This window comes from Falco punctatus (assembly GCF_963210335.1).
Source record: "Falco punctatus genome assembly, chromosome: 5".
In the NCBI taxonomy this organism is placed as follows: Eukaryota; Metazoa; Chordata; class Aves; order Falconiformes; family Falconidae; genus Falco; species Falco punctatus.
This window is the reverse complement of record NC_137584.1, coordinates 37108048-37132780: the sequence shown is the minus strand read 5'-3', so window position 1 is coordinate 37132780 and position 24733 is coordinate 37108048. Positions and strand designations below refer to the sequence as shown.

Genomic DNA, 24733 nt, shown 5'->3' with positions numbered 1-24733 from the left:
TTATCATCAGCAATCTTAAGGCACAGCAGGGTAAGAGAAGTTGTTATTTGCAAATGTTTGTTTCACAAATCTGTTTAGATTTTTTTAGTCTAACATGGGACACAATCGTTCTTGTTCTGAATGCAACAAGACAGAAATCATTCTTCATTCAGAGTTCAGGCACTGCTCCATGGAGGACTGCTGATTACAAAACCAAAGCATTTCCACTTTCTTGTAGGGAAACCAAAAAACATCTGCAATTTAACAAATTCACTTGTCTGGAGATGTCCAGAGACCATAGAATAGACCATTTCGAGAACATTTACGTGCATACAGAAATGCACGGTCTAGTTCCTGATGGACCCAGCTTGTTCAGTTTGGACTTAGCATGGGGTCCTCATTCTCTGCTGACTCTCTGTAGTAGCTATAACTTGACTGTCCATTTTTTAATCCGTAACTGCTAAAGAAGTGGAATTATCCTGCTGTGAAGAGGAAGAAATCTTAGTAGGAAATTCAAGGAAAGGCCAAACTTGTGAAGAGAACTGAACATTCAGAAAAGGTAGCTCTAAGGTGGCTCCAGGCACATGAGGACAGCATGAAAGGGACCAGGTATGTTTCCCATTGCATCCAAACGTTTGGGTGCAGACAAGGTTTGCATCCAAATATGTGTCAGAAGTTGAACAAGACATGAAGACCAAGGGAAGATAAGGTCAGAGAAATCAGAAATGAAACATAAAGAGTTCTGAAAGGAGATCAGAGACTCTGTGAGTGCTCTGGACAATTAATAACTTTCAGAACATCCAAATGCTCTGTTCCAGCTCTGTGCAAAGGATTTTTGGAACAGCATCTGGATGGATGGATAGGTGGCCTGCCTGGAAATTTGGGCTGTGTTTACAAAGAGTTGCCACTTATGTATTCTGTGCCAAAATGGAGCCTAGATTTTGGTTATCATCCAGCCCCTGAGAAATTTTGCATTTTGTGAGTATAGTGTTGTGTGGATGGGAGAGAAAACAGTTATGCAACAGAACTCTGCTGCCTCTCAGACTTATTTTTAATGCATTTAGTGGCCACTGTCATGGACAAAACCATATTTGTAAAGAAACCACATTCTAAGGAAACCAGTCTTAAACTTCAGCGTGGGAAGAAACTCAAGATGTCTTCAAATGTAACAGTGTGTAATTACCTAGGTGGATCTGTGAGTGATGACATAATATCACAGAGAAAAATCAAAGTTCTTCAGCTCTGTACTTTCAAGAACAGATGAACTACAGTTGCAAATCTGGTGCTTATTTAAAACAACAGGTATAAAAAAAAGCAGCATGGAACAGATGTTTTTTTAAGAGCAGTTTCAGGGTGTGTTAACACATTTTGGCAACCTCACATTTATTTTATTTTTTTACAAAAATCCTCATAAAATATTGGTAGTGGTGGGAGGCTCCTGCTCCAGTTGAAACGTGGAAATCTCTAGTCACTGACGTACTGAGAGCTGTCAGTCAAAATAGAATTCGATGACCTTCTTTACGCTGTACATTTAGCAAGCCATGTTCTAGGACTACTACAAGTCCTCTTCTACTCTTCAGTGCACTAAGTCACTGTCTGTCATGACCTGACCGATACTGGCATTAAAAGACAGGTCAGGAATTACTGAAAATATTCCATCTGGAACACAAAAAGGTGAAATGTATTTCAGTCTCACTCAAGTGATGCCTTAGATATCCTCATCAACTTCGCAATTCCATTAAGATTATTCTTATGACAGAAGACTATAATTAATCTTGAATAAGATTTGATTTTAGAGGACCTGTTCAAGCAGTTTGCTGTGAATTCATTACTGTGTATGAACATGCTAAAACATGAGTCGGCAGTGTGTCCTTGCGGGAAAGAAGGCTAATGATATCCTGGGCTGCATTAGGCAGAGTATTGCCAGCAGGTCAAGGGAGGTGATCCTTCCCCTCTACTCAGCACTGGTGAGGCCATATTTAGAGTGCTGTGTCCAGTTCTGGGCTCCCAGTACAAGAGAGACATGGACATACTGGAGTGTCCAGCAAAGGGCCACAAAGATGATAAAGGGACTGGAGCACGCCTCCTATAAGGAAAGGCTGATACAGATGGAACTGTTCAGCTTGGAGAAGCGAAACCTCAGAGGGATCTCATCAATGTGTATAAATATTTGAAGGGACAGTGCAAAGTGGAAGGAGTCAGGCTCTTTTTGGTGGTGACCAGTGACAGGACCAGAGGCAACAGGCTCAAAGTGAAACACAGGAGGTTTCCTCTGAACATCAGGAAACAGGTTTTTTACTGTGAGGGTGACCGAGCACTTGCCCAGAGAGGCTATGGAGTCTCCATCATTGGAGATACTCAGAAGTCATCTGGACGTGGTCCTGGGCGAACAGTTCTAGGTGGCCCTGCTTCAGCAGGGGGGCTGGACCAGAGAAACTCCAGAGAAACTTCCAACCTCAATCGATATGTGATTCTGTGAACTCCTATGTGTCATTACCAAGCTGAGCTTACAAATGATCACTAGCCATCTGTACCTTGGTACCATTTAGGCTGCCCCAGAAAATCAAGACTATCTTAAGGAAAACACAGTAAGAAGCTTGTACAACGCTAACAGACTTCCATGCTAACCTAACCCTCCTACAAGAAATAGGAGATAGAATGAAGTGTTATTTCTATTGTAGACTTCTTTTCCCACAACTATATGCATACATATTCATATGTATCATAGAATCACAGAAACACAGAATGGTTTGGGTTCAAGGAACCTTAAGATCATCTAGTTCCAACCCCCCTGATATGGGCAGGGACACCTTCCACTGGATCAGGTTGCCCAAAGCCCCATCCAACCTGGCCTTCAGCACTTCTAGGCATCCACAACTTCTCTGGGCATGTATATACATGTACACAAACATATTAAATTTTTTTGTATAATTTTTAATCTGTAATTTTTATAAACTATCTGTTTATCAATCTACTCATCAATATCTATTGATACAAAAATCAGGGAGATTTTCCTAAGGTTACACAGGCCATATATTCTGGTGCAAGACAGAGAACTGAAAACTGGCTTTCTAGAGCCTGCATCCCACAATATCCTTTAATTAACGTTATTAGAATTCCAAACGCTAGGTTGTACTTTGAATTTAAACACTCCCCCACCACCCCCAGCATTCAGGTCTAGAACTAAGTACACTCACAGAATTGCAGGTCAAGCTGAAACCCCTTTGAAAATTCAGCCTTTTGTGAAGAAAAAGTTGATGGTTATTGACAAAATGTTGTAGTCTGCCTTGTTACTATTCATGATTAAGGAAAGTAAATATTGTCTGAGGTCTAATGAGAATTCCAATGCAATAAAGTCAAGTGTGAAAGGTGCAATCAATAAGTGATGATGCAACAGTATTCGTTTGTAGTTTTGTTATTGTTTAGTTCATGGTATTTGGTGATGCTTGAAAATGAAGTGTTAAGAAATTAGTGCTACAAGGATTAACATTCAGATTTTATTTCTGATACTGTTATGTTTCCACAGTCATTACATTCTGAACACTAATTAGCATCTGATTTCTTTTCCCACTAGTTAAGGACTGCAAACCAAAGAATTATAGAACAAAAATACTATGGAAACAAACATCAATATTATCCATGAACATCCACAAATTAAAACCCATGATGTCCATGGCTAATTTTACACTGCAGGAGAAAGTGCTGCAATGAAGAACTGTATTTTCCTCATTTTTTGTGCTAGCAACTACACTTCAAAGTTTATCAAATTCATGAAGAAAGTGCCTTTTCAAATGTATAACAGATCCCAGGATCCAAACTGGAATGTTTATGTCCTACATATCACAGGGCTATCCACCAAGGGCTCAGTTTTGGATTTACTACAAGTCTTGGATATAAAGAAGCATATTGCCCTACGAAAAAGTCAAGGACTATATCTCAATTACTCAGTTATTTCTGCGAAGAAACCAATCTCTTCCAGTCCTTCATCAGACTGATTAATTTCTCTCCATTTGGGCTCACCAGGACTGGCAGGCACACAGACATCGGTCTCTGTCAGTGTGCCATGGCACGGGGTACCAGTACCTTGTGTCAAAAACCGAAGGGACGACTGCTGTCCCTCTGTCTTCTCTGCAGGCATGTTGTGCAGACGACAACTTGTGCTGGCACACCGCGCAGCCTGAAGATACTGAAATCATGCCTGAATATTATTCGCAACTCTGTATTTTCTGAAGCCACTTAAAGAACTGGCTATGCAAACTTCAGTGGATCTTCACTGAATATGTTCACAATGAACACCTTCATGGTTCTGAATATTCCGCTTTATTAATTCCCCTGGTATTTAATCTTTAGATTACAGAGCAAGACTTAGGACACGGAAAGAAAACAAGGGCTGATTCTGTTCTAAAATATTAGGTTACATATCTGTGTTAAGGTGACATGGCTTTTGAAGTCAGCTAGGAGTATTTGGCATAAATCCTATCCAAAGGGCAATCACAAGCCAAACCAGACAACTCTTGACACTGCTGTTGATCGTGTGTGGTGAAGGATCCCATGCATTTCATAAGGCAGCTCTACATTCTTCACACATTGCTAAGAGCAATAATTACATTGAAACATTATTTATGTCTCTCATAATGTGACTGCTTTATAAATTCACTAAGTAAATGGATCATGTAGCTAAACTTAACATTCATATTTAACATATTACAGAAGCAATAAAAAATCTCTTCACAAAATATAACCCATCCAGACTAATCCATGCAAAAAAGTATTTTCTTACAAGTAGTTTCAATGGAATTACTTAGGAATTAGCTGTGACACTGTAAAGAGAATGACGTATCTGTTTTATATGAGTCTTGTTATCAAAATGTATTTTTTGCAGAGCCATGGAAATGACTCAGTCAAGTAAATGAGATCTCTTGACCTATTGCAAATGAGATTGCGTACTAGCAGTGCCTTTAACTTTTGTTAACATATTTGTTTATTTTTGCTTAGAAACAGCCAAGTAAGAAACCTAGTTCCGCATGAAGACAGTATAATATGGCCCAAACAAGTACACAGCCCTGAAATGACATAAATTTTGGAAATAAAACATGACATTTCAAATCAGCTCCCTAATAAAGTCTAAAAATATAAGAAAGTCTATCATGCTAGCCAGCAAGAACTGCTCTTTCACTTAAGGGATAGTTGGGTAATTATTCAAACCTGCACAAGACTGGATTGTCAAGTGAAATAATAATACAGAGGATCTCAGGATAATGAGATAGATCTTAAGGCCATTAGCAGTGGCTCTTATTATAATACTGGCCAAGGTTCCCCAAGAAAGAGAGAGAATATTTAAATGAAACTTTTAGAGAACTAGTTTGAACTTGTGTATTTGAACAGCTTAGTACTGTCTCACAGTTTCCATTATTTCCTGAAGAAAAAGGTGCCTATCATGTAAGACTGTGAAATCAGTCAGGCTTTAGAGACTGAAATCCCTGAGGGCAGAAATTAAAACAAAAAATAATTTGAAAATCGAGACAAATTGGAATCCATACAGTTTATACTAAGAATCTTATCCTAGCAAAGTTTAAAGGTCTGGTTAGACACCCAGTTGTCTTCATTTCCTGATTCTTTCTCTCTCATTCAAAACAACCAAACCCAACATGTATCTTCTTTAACTTTAGATTTGACAAGAAGAACTATAGCTTTAGACACAAGGACTTTTGAGTTTGGAAGTGGAGGAAGAGATTACTTTTTCTCTACAAAATAGGTCCTGCTTATGGGACATTTGTATATGCATGCTTTGTGATCTTGCATTTGTTTGTTTTTAACCACTACAGCAACAGGAATAACTCAATAGCTGATGGTCATAGACAAGCTAGCTAATCCCTGGGAAAACCGTTGTCTGGCTTGCAGTTTATAAGGGACAGTATGGCCAGTGTGTCAGCAGTTGTCACAGATTAGAAATACTGCTTGTTTTAATATTCTCCTTATGAGCTTCTCCTAGGTACAAAGGTTTCCAAATACCAGACCAGAGCTAGGTCTGACGTGCCTGGCATACTCTAGCGAGGAACCCTCCTCCTCACCTTAATGAACACCTCCTCGGCTGACTGCACTCAGTGGCACTTGGACAATTAAGACAGACTAGGGTTTAGAGCAGTTTAAGCAAGAATGCTGACTAAGACTTTGCAAATCAAACATTAAAAGACTTATTAAATATTTTATGATCTTTTTACTTAGGTTCTGATCTGAAGTTTACTTCATCTGCTAGCCAGAGATATGCTGAAGGTTAATTGATGGAAGAAGAGTAAATAACAGCTGATGCTGCTGGCCCTAAGTATGCAAGGCATTTAAGAGTATTCCTAACCTCAAGTGTGCAGTCACTGACGTGCTCATTTGTCTCACTAGGTTAGTGTCACTAGGGCTCAGATATGTGATCAAATTACCGCAGCGAAAGTGGTTTAAGCTTATGTGTTTTCCCTTGTATTGTGTATTTGCACGTCTCCAATGACACCAAGTAATCCTTTAAATTGTGTTAATTTGATCATGTATCCAAGTATCCAGTGCAGTAAATTGGGATAGGTGGCTATGAAAAGTGGAGATGACGCCTTTTAGAAGACAAATAGCTTCCATGGAGGAGAGAGACATTCAACAGAAGTACTACAGCTCAGTCTACCAGTATTAGAATATAAATCTCTCCCCTTTCTCCTTCTGTAACTTATAAACCTGACCTGACAAATGGCTTTTGTGGATTTTGATTTTTCTTAAAAGGGAAAGAATTAACAAAACTCTTACAAACCAATTGTTGGTCTATTTTTGGCTACCTGACTTGGCTGATATCAGTTAAAGCCCATCTAGATCTTGAAGAAAAATTCAGAAGCTCACCATCCAGCAAGCATTCTCATCATATTTGGGGCTTGGAGTTGAAAATTTTAACGTGGTCCAAATATCTAGCTTTAGAAAAGTACTGTTGAGCTTGCGCCTGAACTCCTTTTTGAGAGACATTTGGTAAGGGTTTGCACATACCAAAGTACAATTTATGTAATGAGCGGGAAGAGTTATTGGACTAACCATTTTTAATAGAGATTCCTTGTCTTTAATACAGAGCTACACAATAGAACTTAATAGCTTGTGGCAAGTAAATAATTTACACATGGATTGTGCCTGAATACAAATGTATACATAAAATATCACAGACTTAATGAAGGTGCTGTTTTTTTAAAAATCAATGGAATTGATTTTGCTGATAGGTCTGCATTTATATTTCTGTAAGCTGCATTTCGCTTTACCTGCACATGTGGCACAGTCGTGATTTTTAAGGGAGGCAGGGAAAAGTCTGCAAATGAAATTAGAAACTAAATACACAGAGCGTAGGTATTTTTGAAGTGTCTAGGGTAAGGCACTCGGAAATAACACTCCAGTGTGACCCAATGGTGTGGCTCATTTACAAACTACTTATCAGAAAAGGTCAACCTCTCAGGAACACTCATGACTACTCAGGGTGTTTTGCAGCATTTGAGCCCAATGAAGCTGGTAATGAAGACTTTTCCCCTCAACAGTGAACATTTTGGGTTGTTCAGCTTCAGTCAGCAGAGTGATTTGCATTTGGCTTGGGCTCCTACCAGAGGGGGAAGAAGACAGCGGCTGAAGGGGAGGTTAGTGTTGTGACTACCGCACAACTGAAGCCAAAAGGAACATGGTCGGATGGGAGCAGAGGTGTTTGTTTCAAAGAGGGAGGGCATGGGATGACGGCCCCGTTACCATTGGGAGCACCAGCTTGTCTGCCAGGCCCAAAAGCTGTTTTACACTACAAAATACGTCCACAGCTCACCCCTCCTCTTTCTAATGCACTGCTTTTATCATTGCTAATTCATAAAAGCCACACATTAAAGAAAAGCGCGGAGACAGATGCCGGAGCTGGGCCAGCAGGCCCGAAGACAGCGATGGGGGGCAGGGGGCCCACCGCTGTCCTCGGCCCCACCACCTGCCCCTGCCTGTACGCCCCGCGGGGCTGAGCCAGCCCGCCTTACCTTTGGGGTGCCAGGGGTCCGTGAACTCGTACTTCCCCACGCCGATAGTCCGCAGCATCTGCACCCCGTTGTTGTTGTCGGGGCCCCCCGTGGCACTGGGGGGCAGCGGGGCGGCCGCCTGCCCATTGGTGGCAGGTGCGCTGCTGGGCAGGGCCGCCGAGGGCAGGGCCGGTGGCGGCGGTGGCAGCATAGGGCAGGCCAGGTGGCCGTTGCCCACTGCCCCAGGGCCCGGGTGGGCCACTGGGCCCACGCCGCTCATGGAGGACATGCTGAGGGGCTGGCTGTTGGTGTACAAGGGCTGGCTCTGGAGGTTGACCACCATGTTGCTGAGGGGCTGGGAGGGCTGCGGCTGGAGCTGGTAGTGGGCCGGCATCAGCGGGAGCTGGGGGGTGACGTGCGGAGGGAGGGAGGGTGTGACGCCGATGATGGGGGCCTGGACGTTGGCGGCTGGGCTGAAGGTGGGCGGCTGCGTCATGCCATAGGAGTGCGTGATCAGGGCGGGCTGGCTGCCGGCCGCCACTGTGGTGACCCAGGGCGCAGCACCTGCGGCATGAAGGAAGGCAATCAATGGTGGTGGGGTTCAACACGGGGGAGACCAGAAAAAAAATAAACACCCCCAGCCTTCCCTGCCTGCACACCCGCCTCCATTACCGAATTGTGCTGACGAGCCCTTCTCCTCCGTGATATCTACAGCGGTTCAGGGCCTGGAACCATTCTCAGCCAGTAAGTGCATAAAACCGCTATGGTGATGCGAGTGCAATTGTTAAAAATACTCATCAGGTGACATGCGGCATGTTTGCGGTTTTATGTATTTTGCGCTTTATGCGGCTTAAGCACACGCTTCCAAGAAAATTAACCTCTTTCCCTGCCGTGCTTTCATGGCTCCCTGACAAACACTCTGTGTGTATAATAACGGTGCTCCAGCCACTACAAAGAGATTGTAATTAGGCGTCTGGCATAGTAGCACAATGTATGATATGTGTCTGGAAGCTGGAAATCATTTCAGGTAGTTCTGGACATAAAAGAGGTCTTAAAGTATTACAGAGTGCCTTTTCCTCTAGTGAAGGCAGGGAAGGAGAATAAAAACACCACTCTAATGAACTTGCAGGCATCTTAATACATTTATATTATCCCCAGCACAGAAGAAACTTGAGGGGTCTTTACAATGAGAGAAAAAAACCTGCTAAAGAATAAAGACAGGGCTCACAATGAAGTCTAATTTACAGAGGTAAATGGAGATAGTGCATTGAATTTGCTTTGAATGATTTTCCCTTGTAGAATTACAAATAAGATTAGAAACATACCTGGGTTTTCATTCTCCCTCATCTGTTTAGATGGAGGCTCATCAGTGTCCCAGGGTGTGGACTGATTGATGGGTGTCTGTCCCCACCTGACGCTTGTTGCAAGTCCTTGAGGCTGATTTTCAGTCTTGGAAATGCAAGGCGTCTGCCAAAGAGAGAGAAAAAAACAGAATAAAAATGTTTAGACTATTGGGAACAATTAAAGTTTCTCGCAGCTAATAGCTTACTTGTTTGTTTGTTTGTTACAGGCCAAGAGGATATCCTAAGATCTTTAAATATCATTCTCCTCCAGGCTTGCATGGCATGTCCATATAGAAAATACAATATATTTGAAAAAAATACTTCTGGAAATTTAATAGATCAAGCTTAAAAAAAAAATCCCCAACAAACTAGCATTTTCAGAAATAAGTTGCTTCTTTTACCTTGAAAATTAACACACCACCACCCCTACCCACCCCCACCCCACCCCCCCCCCCCGATATGGTAATATCCATTCAGTCACAGCTCACATAAAATGGGACAGTCTTCTGTTTGCTCAGTCTGTTCCAAAAATAGTGAGTTTTGTTTAGCAGAAGACAGAACAAGAGAGACTTATTTACAACCACAGGACAAATTACTGTAGAACAGTAAAGAGAAGGCTTAGTATTTACTGTCTGTCAACCCTTAAAATTGAATGCCAATAAAAAAAAAAAAAAAAAAGAGCATAACAGTCATTGGCCACTAAAGTGAGTATGTTGGCAGTTCTTCAGAGATGTTAAAATAACTGTAAAGTAGGGGAAGGACTGGGGCTGAATAATCATCAAAGGGGATATGATCTGAAAGAGATTTCTTGATAAAGAAACTATCACATGTATTTAAATGCTAAGCCAGTCCCCCCCTGCGGTTTTAAGAGATCTTCCCAAACAACCATGCCTTTGCTGAGAAAAGGCCTGTAGAAAACAAGGGTGCTCCGACAGGTCTTGTTTATTTAACTCTGCAGTATATTTCATTGCTGGAAGATTAAAAGTTTTTTTGTTTTGTTTTTACTGATGTCAGAACCTCTAAACCAAGAAAACGGAACCAGCTGCTTATTGCTGAATGCGTATTGAGGGCTGAAGTCATAAAGAACAGGAGACCAGTCTGAGCGATCGCTTGTTTGCCTTACATCTGGGAAGTAATTTAGCTCTAAGATGGAAGTAAGGCAGCTCCATAAATGCCCTGGGTCACATAGTACCAATGAAATCTCTGTCAACACCAGCAGCATTTTTCCCCTATCACCAGTACCTCAATCACCCTATGAAAAGAAGTCATTAGCAGACCCATTTATGACCTCTGCAAATACATGCACACCTTCCCCAAGCCCAACACTCATTTCTCCTGTCTTTACATCCATTGGAGGTGCCTGCTTCCTCCTGACCCTCCCTTCTCCTCCAGCAATACCCTAGTTAGCTCTTCTGCCCTGCTCCAATGCTCCCATCTTCATCCAAGCTCCTCTGACATCTCCTGTCACCCACTCCCTTTTACACCTGAGCTTTATCCTCCTTGGGCTCTGGGAGTCAGGAATTCTGGGTGCAGACCTTGGTGGAAGATAGGGTTTTTGCTGTGCTGCTCTCTTTGCTTCCATAAGCCACATTGGGAATATTTTCCTTGCTAGAAATGCTATACTTCATTAAATGCAATGTTCAGAGGGAAATGTGATTCTTAGTGTCTTTTTCTATGGAATCTTTAAGTTAGAATTTTCAGCTTGTGTCCAAATTATTACTGTTTTTTTTTTTTTTTTAATGCATCAATTTATTTTTTTCCATGGTTTTGGGGGTCTTTTTGTTATTTGAGGTGGCTTTTTTGGTTGTTGATTTTTAAATTATTTATTTTTAATTTTTTTTTAATTTGTCATTTAACTTCTCCAGATTTTTTTCTATTCTACTGGCACCAAGGACAATGATATCCAGATTTTAGATTCACATTTCCTTCTGCCCCCACCATTTCGATGACATCTACAACTTTTGCAGCAGAAAAGTCAAGAAGGCAAAAAGAGAGGACATGCAGACAAGCAAGAGCTTTAAGATTTGTTCTGTTGTATTCATGGCAAAGAAAGGGCAGCAGGAGAAGAAATAAATCTTAGTTTTGAAATGCTTTCTATTTATAAATTGTTCTGAGAAAAGGCTTAATCTGAATACCTTTAGCTTTTACATTGTACAAGGTCTTTGACAGGGGAGGATATAACGCTGTTGGTGGTTTACCAGTTCACATTAGCAGTATCCCTTTGGATCTAGCTAAACTGTTTAACAGTGGCCAAAGCACTCGGCAGTAGAAAAAGAAAGAAAAAAACCCCAAAAAGCACCACCAGCATTCTCTGCCTATATATCAGCTAAGATACTTCCCCCAGAAACACTACTATTTATCCTGAAGAAAAGCTTTAAAAAACAGTAAATGCAATATAGAGAACTGGGCATTTTTATGAATCATCAAAGACAGACAGGAGGATTCAGAACTCAAATCATGCCCTGTACATTCCACATGTGGCACCTGTGTGCTGCATTTCTTTGTTGTATGAACTGGGTCTTATAAGTGGGTTTGAAATACATACTTCTCATTATTGTGTGCATTGTCAGGATGTACAGCAGCTTGTGTAACTCTGTTACATCCCCAAGCTGCTTTAAAACAGTGTCGATCTAAAATAAGGAAAAAATATTCTTGTACCTTAAATAATACAGAACCACACACATGCTATAATTTTAAAGGAACCCATATGTTCTGTACAGAATGGGTAAGAAAGGGAGTATGTGACAGAATTCTCCTAAATCCTACAAAAACCAGTTGCCTGTTTTGCAACTGAAAGCTTGCTTTCCAAAAAACTAGAGCACCAGATCAGACACATTTAAAACTGGTGGAGTTAGCACCCATATCTAGATCTAAATTCCATATTCTGAACATTTAAAAAGAGGAAGGAGGTTTGGATGTTTGCTGTGAATAAATACTTCTGCTCTGATTCCACAAAATGCTAGTTTTTAAATTTTTTTTTCCCCACTAAATATGCTCACAAACCCTGCTTCTTAGAGGCTCAGTGGACTTAAATGCACAAGTCCAGCACATGGCTTTCAAACTGTACTCCTGAGCTTGTATTTATTTAATCAGAAAGAGCTAGAGATTAGTTGGTATGAAATCACAGCACGCATTCCTGAAACATAGATTAGACAATAACGGTGGTGAAAAACACCTTACTGAACTTCTTTTTTAAAAATACATATATACTTCTGGTCTCTGATCTAATTTCTACATTATTTTTCTTAATACATGAAGGGTTACATTACAAGTGTTACATGTCTGATCCAATTGCAGCAATTATTGATTTGCGTATCTGGAAAGCAAAATTATTTCCAGCATTATCAAACAAAGGAACTTTCTGTCCATGCGCTCAGGCACATGACAGCACTCTATTTGATGCCTTTAATGTACAACACAAATGACCAAAAAATGGCCTGTATTATGCTAGTTGTGCAGGGGGAAGAGATGTGTTCCATTAGTGATCTGCAGACTTCACAGAAACTAATTGTACAATGTTACACTTTTATCTTTAGCTTTCATGTCAGATACTTGTTTGAATTAAACACGAGACTCATGAAAAAAGGAAATGCATTACAAAATCTACTGGGTATACATTTAAAAGTACTGCCAAATGTCTATTTACATGAAAAGACAAGAAGGTTTCTGAAAGGTCTGTTGAAGCCTGGCTAGTCAACAGCAGCACTGGCTATTTAATTGCCTGAAATTGATGGCAGCCTACAAAGATTACTAACACAATTATGTGCATCTTTGTAGCACCCCAAAAATCCTCAATCTGTACTCTTTGTCATGGATAGAGTACTCCAAATCCAAATCTGAGGAATTTTTTCCTCTTTTGTTTGAAATAACTCTTAAGAACCAATAAAAATTTTCTGCTGAAGCTTGCACTTCACCTCATGCCTGGCACTTTGAACTCCAGCAATGAGCAATCTCCCAGTTTTAAGGAAATTAACTGGTATACAGATGTACAGGCAGAATGGAGCAAGATGGAACAATTTCAGAATTACATGAGACTAACACAGACAAGTTGCCAGGTTGTCGATTTTTTTGTAGCTCTAACAGTCATAAACCATGGCCCATAGGCAACAGTAATTGGTGTACAGCTGGTCCACTGAACCTTATTAAATTAAAACATTAAAAACCTTCAGACTCATGGGGCTTTTCAGAATATCCACAAGAAAGTTCGTGGGTTCACAGCAATCAGCTTGTGCTAAAGACTGAGAATCAGTGATTCGGTCTATACTGCATCAGTTTACATGGTTACTATTAGGTGTTCAGGAGGCATAGCTACAGCTAAGTCTGACTTCACATCCAATGTTTTACAAATCTTTGATGAAACAAGATAAACTTTTAGTAAGACCTTGTTTACATCAATGGAAACATAAAACCTCCTGTACTACTACCAGTATTACAGAGTATGTTAGTGGAATTTAAAAAAAACCCAACCCAACAATGACAAAAATCCAACAACAAAAATGCCACTACAATCTTCCCCAGGCTCACCATCACCAAACACATCCTGGAAGGTCCTTACAAACACATTTGAGGAATTTCCCCAAAGGCTTGCAAAACTGCTGACATACTTCCTGCTATGGCTTAGAGTGCTAAGACCTATATTCAAACAGTTGCATGAGCAAAAAAGAACTAATCTGGATAGAGGGAACCTATTTGTGGTTCCTAGCGACCAAAATTATTTTACTAAGGCCTTCATTTAAAGTGATGGATGAGAAGTAGCGATTCTCTGTTCCAATTATCCAAAAGAGATTGGGAATGGCAGCTTAATACTAAGATAATGTATCCAATATGCAACCCACTCTATTTTCTCTCCCCATTGAAAATAAAAAGGCTAAGACACACGCGTGCATAGAGGAAAACATTCCCTCCCACAGATTCAGGTTTTATGGCCTGTCATGGTTAAAAGCAACTTGAATTTAATGAGGGAATTCCTTTTAAAGCCGTTAGCTATGCCTCGCTCTAACAAGTAATGACTGGTTGGGCTTTAAGCCTGAACATGTCTGGTGTTCTAAAAAGCTTAGTGGCCTCTGCACCAAAGAGTTTATGGTCTAATTTGTAGTTCACGCTGCTGAATACTGCATGAAACAGGTATTGTGTGCATGAGGCATGCATGTAAAATCTGAAACACATCAAGATAGATCTTCATCTGGGGTAAATTCCTATACCGTGTTGGACAGGATCCCTAGCACATTTCTAAGTCTAGTCAGAGGTCAAAAAAGCTCTTAAGGATGGATGCAGTGCTTTTAAAGATGCAGTGACGACAGCAATATCTCCCTAGCAGTGGCTGTTGGGCTCGGCTATGGAAATGAAACCGTTGTTTTAAGAGATGGATGTACTGTAATGTATTAAACGCCTAAGAGATATGGACAGGCCAGCATGCAAGAGGAACAGAAAGAGCTGTTCTGTAGTAAAACCTCATTCAAGAACTTGCTCATGGGTGGAGAGAAGAACTTATCTACCTTATAGTTCCCATCACCAGGCAATTCTGCGATGACACAGTGTTGTTTTTCTCTTTCCAAAGCTAATGTGGGAGCAGCAAGAAAGAGAATAATACAGTTAACTCATAGGAAAAATGTTGCTACCCTGCATAAAAGACAAAAAAAGCCTGAGTTCCCTCTTGAGTGGAGAGAATAACTCAATACTGGCATCTTAAACACCATCCAGCGATGAGCCATTAGGCAGTGTGAGCTCTGGAGCACTAAGGTAAAGCCTACAGGCGAGACATGTGGCTACGCAGGAGGGTACAGTCTGCATCCATTCCTGTTTTTCAGATGGTTTAAAGACACTCCCCACCTGGAGGTTAATGATATGGGCTAGGAGAAACCCATGAGTGCAGTGGGGCCCGTGTCCCTGTGTCGGATGCACTCACTTGCTCTATGTGAACCTACTTTAGCAGGGAGTTGGAATAGATGATCTCCAGTGATGCCTTCCAACCCTGACCATGGTGTGATTCTGTGACCCCTTAACCAAACTAGCGGTAGTTTGGTACAGGCTCCAAAGGAGGTAAAGTCCTGAGCTGTAGCCAGGCCAAGAACTTCTCCAGTTTCAACCTGTTCTCTGAAAACCCACAAAGGAGCAGAGTGACACAGTAAGCATTGATGTGATGCAGATGGGCTTGGAACACCAATCATGCAATTAATACATGAATAGCGGGTGGCTTTCCCAAGACTCATTTATCAAGGAGCAAAGGAAGTTGTGGGTACAAGGAGTCTCATGCATGCCTTTCCCATCACATGTAACTTGACTATGAGCCAACCACTTTATTCCATAAATATGACAGCCTAAGTGAGGCTCCTTTGAGCTCTTCCAGCCAGGCAGCACGGCTGCATGGTGGTGATCTCCCCTTGAGCTGGGGCACCCTCAAGGTTGCTCCTTGAGTAGAGAGACCTTCTACCAATGGCAGATCTTTGGTGACTGATAGCATGCTAAATTAATGCTAATAAAACATTACTAATCCAGGTAGCTACTCAATATTAATTATTTTAAACTTTGTATAGATAATCCCATTAGACATAAAACATTATCCATGTTTGAGACTAGCTGCACCTAGGCTCCATAAGGAGTTTAGAAAGCAAGAGGGTCCACTCTAAACCCTGTGACTCAACAGAAGGGTCTTCCTCACTCTGTGTTTCTTCTATTAGACATAAACCATTGTCCAAGTCTGAGACTCAAGATTGGACCTGGCCGCATCTAAGCTCCATTAGGAATTTAGAAAGCAAGGGGGTCCACTCTGAACCTTGTGACTCCATGGGAGGGCGTTCCTTACCCATTTGTGTCTCTGGTCTGTCTGAAACATTTTAACTTAATTTTCCTTTCCACGTTTCTTCCATGCAGTAATTAGTAAGATAAACTTTGCCATCAAACTTATTGAACCTTGGTAAATCACCGTTAAAACTTGGTTAAATTCCATTGAACTTACTGAACTACCTCAATAAAACACATTTCTGCTTCTCTCTTCTGAGTGAGATGCATTCCACCCACTCATGACAGTCCCAGACAGGCACAGCACAACTACCTTTACCCAGCCCTGATCCCCGCTCTATGCATAGGGGCTTCTCACCCCCCAGTTTGTAAGCTGTTAAGAAGGCAGATGCATACACATGTCCAGCTTCTGCCCCCCACCAGCATCAACCCCATATTTCCTGGACTGAGCCTCTTCGCTATCTCATTTGCATTTCTGCCTCAGTTATCCTCCTAAAGGAGACGGTCAGCCAAATTCCCAATTCTGACCATGTAATGGAAGATAACTCCACACTGGGAATGGGTCAACTGCTACTGTCTCATTAATCCTTCCTAAGGCTCACTATTGACATTGGCTGCAGGCTTGCGGATGCAAGAGGAGGAATGAGGTTATAGAAAAGGAGGGATAAAGATGGGATAGAAGGCGGCTGTGGATTGACCATAGGTGGTATCGTTCTGGTGGCTGCACTGCTGACGACAACCACTGTTCTCACACCAGTGCTCCAGTCAGGTGCTCAGTATTAGCTGGGAATGAATGTGGGACCATGGAATGATATAAGTGCTTCACAAATGCCACTTTGTAGTCTGTCTTGGCAAATTACACCAGCAGAGGCTCAGGTACTCACCCAGCTGCCTTCGTTTCTCAGCGAGAACATCAGGGAACGGAGCTGAGGTATTGGACCGAGGTCCCGGCTGCGACACTTGCTGCTCCAGGACACCAGGGACATCAGCGCACGACACTGGGTTCGAGCACAGAAGCCCCACTTTAGCCTGAGCAGAACCTCCTCTGCTAACACGGTCGGCATGCAGATCAACCCCAAATCAGAGCAAAGCTATGAATGCAAAATCATCTCACAACGGAGGAGAAAACGCGCAACATCAGGAACAACGCGGCAGCACGTACTACAGAGAACATGCACTGCACAATGCAAGAGGGCTCTCAGAGATCCTGCAGGCATTCCATGGTAGAGACAGATAAATCCAGTTCATCATAAGTGCTTTTTGTCAGAGGGCAAAAGAAAATACGGGTAATAATGGAAAAAGTGCTTGTCACACCAGAATCCCAAGAGCGTACAAAGGATGTAACCTTTGTGTACTGGCAAAGCTACTCAAGAATGACCTAACGGCAGACTGCTTGAAAACTAAACATTTATCTTGAATGCAAATGCTGCCCATTGATAGGTTCAGAAGTCACTCCGTATGGCATTTTGTTCCCAACTTTCTCATGGATTTCTTTTAATTATCCAAACAGGATCCTGAATTTCATTCTGGATCAGGGCCTAGAGCAGTAGAAATAAAGAAAGGAATACTCATAAAGTAAAAGCTGTGCCACTTTAGGCTCCAATCCCAGTATTAATTTACTGCTATAAATGTTCCCTTTTGTTGCATCGGATGCCGACATTTTACATTCAAGCCCTCTGAATTCAGTGTTTCAACTGTAGTACACACTCCGTGGCAGGAAAGTGCATGTTCTCTGCCTACACAGCAGGCACATTAAAAAAGTAAAAGAAAAAAAAAAAACAAACCCAACAAAAAACCGAGATAAGCCTGTGAGTGTTGAAGAGTGCTGCATGATACTACTGATTTATTAACTTGGCTTGATCAATAAGGCTATCATCAAGGGCACATTTAGTTTGCACATAAATTTCACTTTCTATCAAGCACTTTTATGTGCTCACTTTAGTTTCCATAATCTGATCCAGGTCTCAGGAAGCTTTCTTTAAGGGAGAACAGAGAATTCTTTTTCTAAAAAAAGGATCAAAGTATACTCTGTCAACTCTCAAACAAAAGGACAGTCAGTACTGTAGAAACAGCATGCTTACCTTTCACAGCAAAAAGAAAAGCAAAAGCCTATAGGTCCAGATTTATCACTGCCTTAAGTTCATCAACATCAATTGAGCTATTAAATTGTGGCTGAATTTGGCTCATACCAATTTAAAAATTTCAACTTTCTTTGAGCGTCTTCCATCAGTAAGATGCTAATTTAATGCATAATTTAAATTCCACTGTCCTTTAACTCAGCATTTGTAAATAATTAAAAAAGAACTAAAAATCCTTTTACATTTATAAAGCTGCCCCCCTTTTTCTACTGCAAAACAACAAAGCTTTTCAATCAAGGATTTATTTATTCTTTAAATCTGAAAGTAAAAGCCGTATAAAAGATGAGGAGAAACTGATTTACAAGATAAAACAATTAGCTCTGGGATATGTACATTAAGACTAATAAATTTCACATCATATTTTAAAGGAGTGGAGGAGGAATCCCAGATATATTAGACTTTATTCAAATTCTATTGAAATGTTCAATTAAGAGCATCTTATGAAGGTAAGTTATGCAGTCACTAAAATTAAGATGTGAAAAACAGGATTAGAGCACTGTATCTCTCAAAGAGGCTATACACTTTAATAATCCATTCCTTTTCCTACACAAAGATAACATCTAAAATCTGGCTATTCCTGTAATTGCTCTGGTCTTGTTAAAAAAACTGGGTTGTGCAGGAGAAACACAAATGTATTCCACAGTAAAAAAATACTAAAATAATATACTGCATTCCCTTTTAATCCAAAACCATGTATCTTAATGATTCTTATTAAAATATCTCTCTTTTCTTTTTTTTTTCTGTGCAGACAGATGAAAATGCATTTTGAGACTCAAACAAGTCTGTGCAGAAACAGCTCGAACCCATCAATCTCCCAGTTGGTTCTTAAAGGAAGCTAAACATTCACCAAGCTGTTCCGACCAGACGTGACTGGCAGATCCTTTTTGAGAATGAGATCTCAAGATATAACCCCGCTTCCATTTGGATTCATAGCTTTCATAACACAAGAAGTTCAGGGCAGGATCAGACATTGGTCGGTCATTTAATTTGATTTACAACAGAGTGCTAATATTTGTTTTTTCTGGAAACACAGTCACCATTTCCTCCAATTTTTCCGCTCTGTAGGTTTTACATCAAAGTATTCCTGCTCATTTTGTTTCCGGATCTCCATGCTACCAGTAGGAAGCTGCCCAGTTCTGTTTTCCTTCAGCAGAACTGATCTGTGGAGTAGCATGAACGCTTCAGCTGCCTCAGCCATCATCCTTCTAAAAGATTTATGGCAAACACATTGCATACCAAGCTATAAATCTAGCAAATGGCTATTAGACATACTTTGCTGTCCACAGCCACACAATTTAAAGAAAAACAGATAATGGTATAGCTGTGGCTAGTGTTACTAGTAGGCCTGCCAAAATTGTGCTGCATTGCCACCCACTTTTTCCAGGCACCTCACTCTCATTTTTGGGGTATGAATCAGATGATCCTTCAATATTACTCTGTTTGTGGCAACCCATGGTGCTACATAGCCGTTTGGCATCCAAGGATAAATGGGTACTCTTAGGATTAAGCTCTACTTAGATTTCCTTCTACAACAAATTGTTTTACATTCCTTTACTTTTTATTCCTTGCAGATGAAATTCTTCTAGGTGTCCAGTTTGGGCCATTGGATTTGTTAAGAAGAGGAAACCCAGCAAGGGTGAGGAGCCTGGCAAAGACTCTGTGCTTTTGAAAATCCTCTGTTAAGTATCTTGTAAAGAAAATTTATGCTACTAAAAACATAAAACCTCCTACTCTCTTTGCTTCTAGGAAGTTAACACAAAGTAAACCGCCTCTAAAAATAATCTCCCACTCAAGAAACTTCAGGGTGGCAGGGAGAGAGAAGGGGTTACAGTGAGCCCTAAATAACACAGGTTGGTTCTGTAAGCCATGTAGGGAAGGACAAGCTAAAATTAAACGACCTTTGGTAGGGATACCTCACCTACAACAGCAAGTCATGAGCTGATCTTCCTAATTCTCCTCCTCCACTGCTGCAGGTCCACCAGCAGCTACTGTTTCGGCTAGGATGGGTGCAGGGCGGACAGTGCCCTTGTAACCCCCAGGATGAACTGCCAGCGATACCAGCGTGAGGTCTTTGCAGATAATACCCCTTAAGAGGCAGCATGTCCCCAGCTGAACTTGCTGGGGCTTTCAGAAGAGGCAAAGGGAGTTTAGCTGTTCTTTGTGCAACCATCGCCTCCAGAAGGCAGAGGCTTGGTTTGCTGTAATAAAGCTTCAATTAGAACACAAATCTATAAATATCTAACAGTGCAGAACAAAATGGCCAATTTTGGGCACAAGTATTGATCAGAGTGAGAGAAGAGTCAAAACAGGACCAAACATCTACTTTAAAAAAAATAGTTAAAAATGGGATACTTTCCACACAACAGGTAGAGATCAAAATCATCTTCGTTGCAAATCCCAAATCTCCTTTCCCACCCCTAGCACAGTTTTTGGAGTAACCATTAGCTCCAGGCAAGCACTGACTGTGCACCAGTCTATCCAGACCTTATTAGAACAAAGTGGTTTTTTTAAATTTGATGATTCTGTGCCAAATCCAAACAGACCGCATGCTGACTCCCTTCAAGTCATTGAGTCATTAAGAAAGTTGAGTCATTAAGCAAGACCCTGCACAACACCTCTGCCTCAGAGAGGGTCAGAGAGTTTGTGAGATTAATATGCTTTGAGAGGAGATATAAAATGGGACTAAACAATTGTAGGTCTCTTTCTAATGAACCTCTATTCTATTCTATTCTATTCCATTCCATTCCAAATACATAAATAAACATGTATATATACATCTCTCCCCTTGTACTACTGAAATGTGGATGCTATTAAAATGTTCACATCTGCTTCTTTCTAAAGGAAGTCCAAACTCCATGGGCTGAGGAAGAAAAAGAAGAGGTAAAAGCTGACAGACTAGCCAAGGATCTGCTTTTCTATTGCTGCATTTGATTAATTATGTGATTTATTTTCAATGACTGGTTCAATCAATCCTGATCAAATTAACAAAGACAATGATCAGAAATACCAGACTAAAACACAATACAAATGATTTGGTTCCAGGGGATCCAATCAAATGAAACAGGATTAAATTAACCAGTGATCGGATTAAGCAGAAGTTGCTGTATAAAGTCAGAAATGTATCAGTACTTTGGGCCATTTGCTGTGTCTGTAGGTTGCCATTTCCAGCTCTTCCTAGAGCTCTCAATAAGTTTTAAACAAAATTTGTAACCAAAATTTTTCTTCCCAGGTATCACAAGGGTAATGCTATTATTATTATTATTACTATTATTATTATTATTATTATTATTATTATTATTATTTCACAGTACCAGAGAACCTGGGGCTCTGCCATAGTAGGCATCCTCTAAAGAAAAAATTACACCCCCATACACCCCCCCAGCAATCTGTACCTGAAGGAGTTTACAGTCTATGTGCGCTACATAGAGATCAAAAGGTGACAGAATATCAGGATACAATAAAAAAGACAGAAAACCCCATTTAATTCTACAATGTTAGCAAAGCACAAAGATGAAAAAGCTACTGTTCAACAAGGAACATTAATGAAAGTTGCCAGTGGTACAGCTGGAAATGCAGTTCTTACGTAAAAATCAAAGTAAATACAAGTATCAGAGGAAAAGTACCTACATTTGCTGTGTGCTGAGCTAAACCCTGAGCAGCCAACAAGGCCCTACAGCACTGAACAGAGATGTAGCTTCAAATGGCTTGAGCTCATGCTGGTTCAGCTCGACCCATTAACAATCAGCTCAGAGGGACTTTGTGTCCAAGGCGAGGCAAAAGAAATGGTGGGGACATCAGAAGCCAGCTCATTTGGTAGTACATAGGAAAATGTAAATGCTAAAAGTTAGAGAGTGAAACCAAACTCGATTCCTGTCCTTTTCTTCCACTAAGAGAATTGTTTAAAATATAAACTTAAGGGATGGGGAGAGGTATTCCCTAAGGACTTCTAATAAAGCTGCTTTAGGATGTTGGCAGGCAGTCTTGCTTGTGAACCCTGGCCCCACATGCTACAGTGGGATGAGGAAGGGCATGGGACTGCTGGATGTGCCACTTGCATGGCAGTGGTCCTCAGTAACACAAGGCAGAGGAAAGCTACAGAGCCATCAATCACACTATGCACATCAGGGACTAAAGCAGAGTGTCTTCCCCACTTTTCAAATAAGGAAAAAAGAAAAAAAAAAAGCATGTGCCAGTAATCTGAACAAAGGCCAAAGCACATGTAAACAGGTCAGATCCAAAGCAACTGTCCCACCCATCTTGTGTCTCTTATAGAAGTATTCAGAAGTCGTATGGAAAGACTCCTTTCTTCTAAGTTCATTCAATAGCACTTCAGCTCCTAGGTATACGCTGCCCAGTAACTGTAAGCAGACATCACGTTCATCCTGCGAATGGGTATCTGTCACCTGCCAGATTTTAGTCACTTGTGATTGCCCTAGGACTCTTCATGTATACAGGGAACAGACCAAGCTAACTATTTTGGCAAGCAATAGCTGACCTCTGGAGTTTGGGTTGGTCTTTTCCCCAAATGAAACCACTGGAAACATCAGACTAACTTCTGATGGTCAGCAAACTTTAGGCTTGCCCACAAGGTCTCTTTTGCATGGCCATGGCCACATGTCCTCTCTTTGCTGCTCACCATTTGCACCAGATATTGACAGTGAAGGACTATCCTTGTAAGACTGAATGTTTGATGAGCTGGTTTACTCACTGAACTTGAGAAAGTATTGAGAGAAACATTTCTCTCTCCCTTCCCACAACTTAAAGATTTAATATTTTATCTTTCTTTTCAGCTGCCACGATGAGTATATTTTAAAGCATCAGTGCTTTCCAGTCAAAAGACATTTGGCATTATGATTAAGAATGCATCATTTTTTCTCTTCTGTCCCCTTAAAAAACATCTTATTTGTATGTGCGGTCTTTTTCTCATGCTCTACCTTGCTACATTTTTTTCCCCAGTCTCATTGCAATTTCTTTCTTGAGTATTCTCAGTTTCATTTTCTTACTTTATTTTCCCCATGTCTCTATCTCTCTTCTCACCCTTTCTATCATACTCTCTCCTAAGTGAAATGAGAACCCAATTATACTCCTGTTAGAACTGAACTTTCAAATCCATCATGTGCTAGTGGGCTCAAAATTAGGCAAATAAATTCCCTCAACCCTACAAATTAAATTGAGTCTTTGCATGTGTTCTTTTAAGAGCACAAAGATGTCAAGTATTCACCCAGCTGTCACAAAATATGATGAGCAGGCACTTTGTATTCATATAGATTTTCTAAATCATTTGTCAGATTTAACAGAAATGCTAATGGATCCAAAAGTAAATTCTAGTCTATCCTAAATATCTGGTTATTATTTGTATTACAGTAGAACTCAGAATAGTCAGTCGAGGATCAGGGTACAATCTCAATGCATTTCGCACACAAAGAAAAAGATAATTTAGATGATGTGCAGGTATTATTTTGCACTTTCTCAAATTTTATCTTACTATTTTAACCAACACCCTCCTCATAGGTATACTCAACTTCATTTAAGAATAAAAGCACCATCAGCTTGTAAGCATCATTACCTAACGTGCCTGCTATTGAAACCCAGGTCTTATATTTGCTAAAGCCAGCAACTGTCTCCTTGGCGTAGATACTGAAGGAAAAAAACTATCATGAAGGTCAGACTGCTGATGCTTTGTTTCAATAGAGCTCATGATGGAAGTGAGCTGAGCAAGATCAGCCTCACCGTGTGGATGGGAACTTGTACAGAGCTGGCGACGATGCTGGTGTAACTGGTCTGCGTAGGTCCAGCATGTCCCAAACATGTAGGATTCACTGCCCCGGCACTAACCGTCTGTACAGTATTTCTCAGGTGGTCAGTCTAACACATTCAGGGAACCTGTGAGGGGACGAACATATCCTAGAGAGCTGTTCTCGATGTACTACCCTGGCTGTTTGTCTAAAAACCTATTAAGGCATCGCTTAAAGCAGGAGGCCAGCAGATCCTGGCTGTCAGTGATAATCCACTGCCAAAATCAATACCGTTGGCAAGCTTGCTTCATGGATATTTACGATCAAAGGGCACATTTTCCAAGAATGTATTGACAGTACCATTGTTTTGGCCCAATTTCAGCTCCAGTAATTACATTTTTGCCTGCCTAATAATCCCCTGACGCTTCGAGGAGATGGGGGAGCCCTCTCATCCATCCCCACGTGGCTTCAGGGCACCAAGGCCGCATTCAGCACCAAACGGTACACACTTCAGAAGTGGGCACAGTCCTCCCTGTATAGATTGTACACAGCAGTTACTACCCAAAAAGCTTCGTGATTCTTAAAGAGGTGAAAAGTGTAAGATACTGCTGTTACTGTTATTTAAAAAATTATTTATGTGCCTCTGGAACTAGTTATCTTGAGACATCTTTTAATTACCTTCTCTTTCATGAGTAAATTGGTACATTTAAATTATTTACTGAAAGTTGAGCTAGGTAGGTCTCAGTTTGTACTTTTTATTATTTTGCTAATAGAAGTAAAATATCTATAAAATGTGACTGTCTACA

At 40.9% G+C, this 24733-nt stretch overlaps 1 protein-coding gene across 7 annotated transcripts in view; it reads right to left on the bottom strand.

Annotated features, from left to right (window-relative positions):
- KLHL29 (kelch like family member 29) overlaps window positions 1-24733 on the bottom strand; it is a 410536-nt gene that overhangs the window by 135173 nt on the left and 250630 nt on the right. For 5 of the 7 annotated variants that reach the window (XR_013928324.1, XM_080388502.1, XM_080388499.1 and 2 more), the window contains 3 exons: window positions 16939-17052; window positions 9299-9440; window positions 7995-8537 (listed from right to left, as the gene is read on the bottom strand). Coding sequence is in view for 6 of the 7 variants with exons in the window: in XM_080388502.1 (XP_080244628.1) it covers window positions 7995-8537; window positions 9299-9440; window positions 16939-17052 (799 nt within the window). In the remaining variant the exon portion in view is untranslated. The remainder of the gene's footprint in view (window positions 1-7994; window positions 8538-9298; window positions 9441-16938; window positions 17053-24733) is intronic. The other 2 variants (XM_080388501.1, XM_080388504.1) reach the window with 1 other exon arrangement.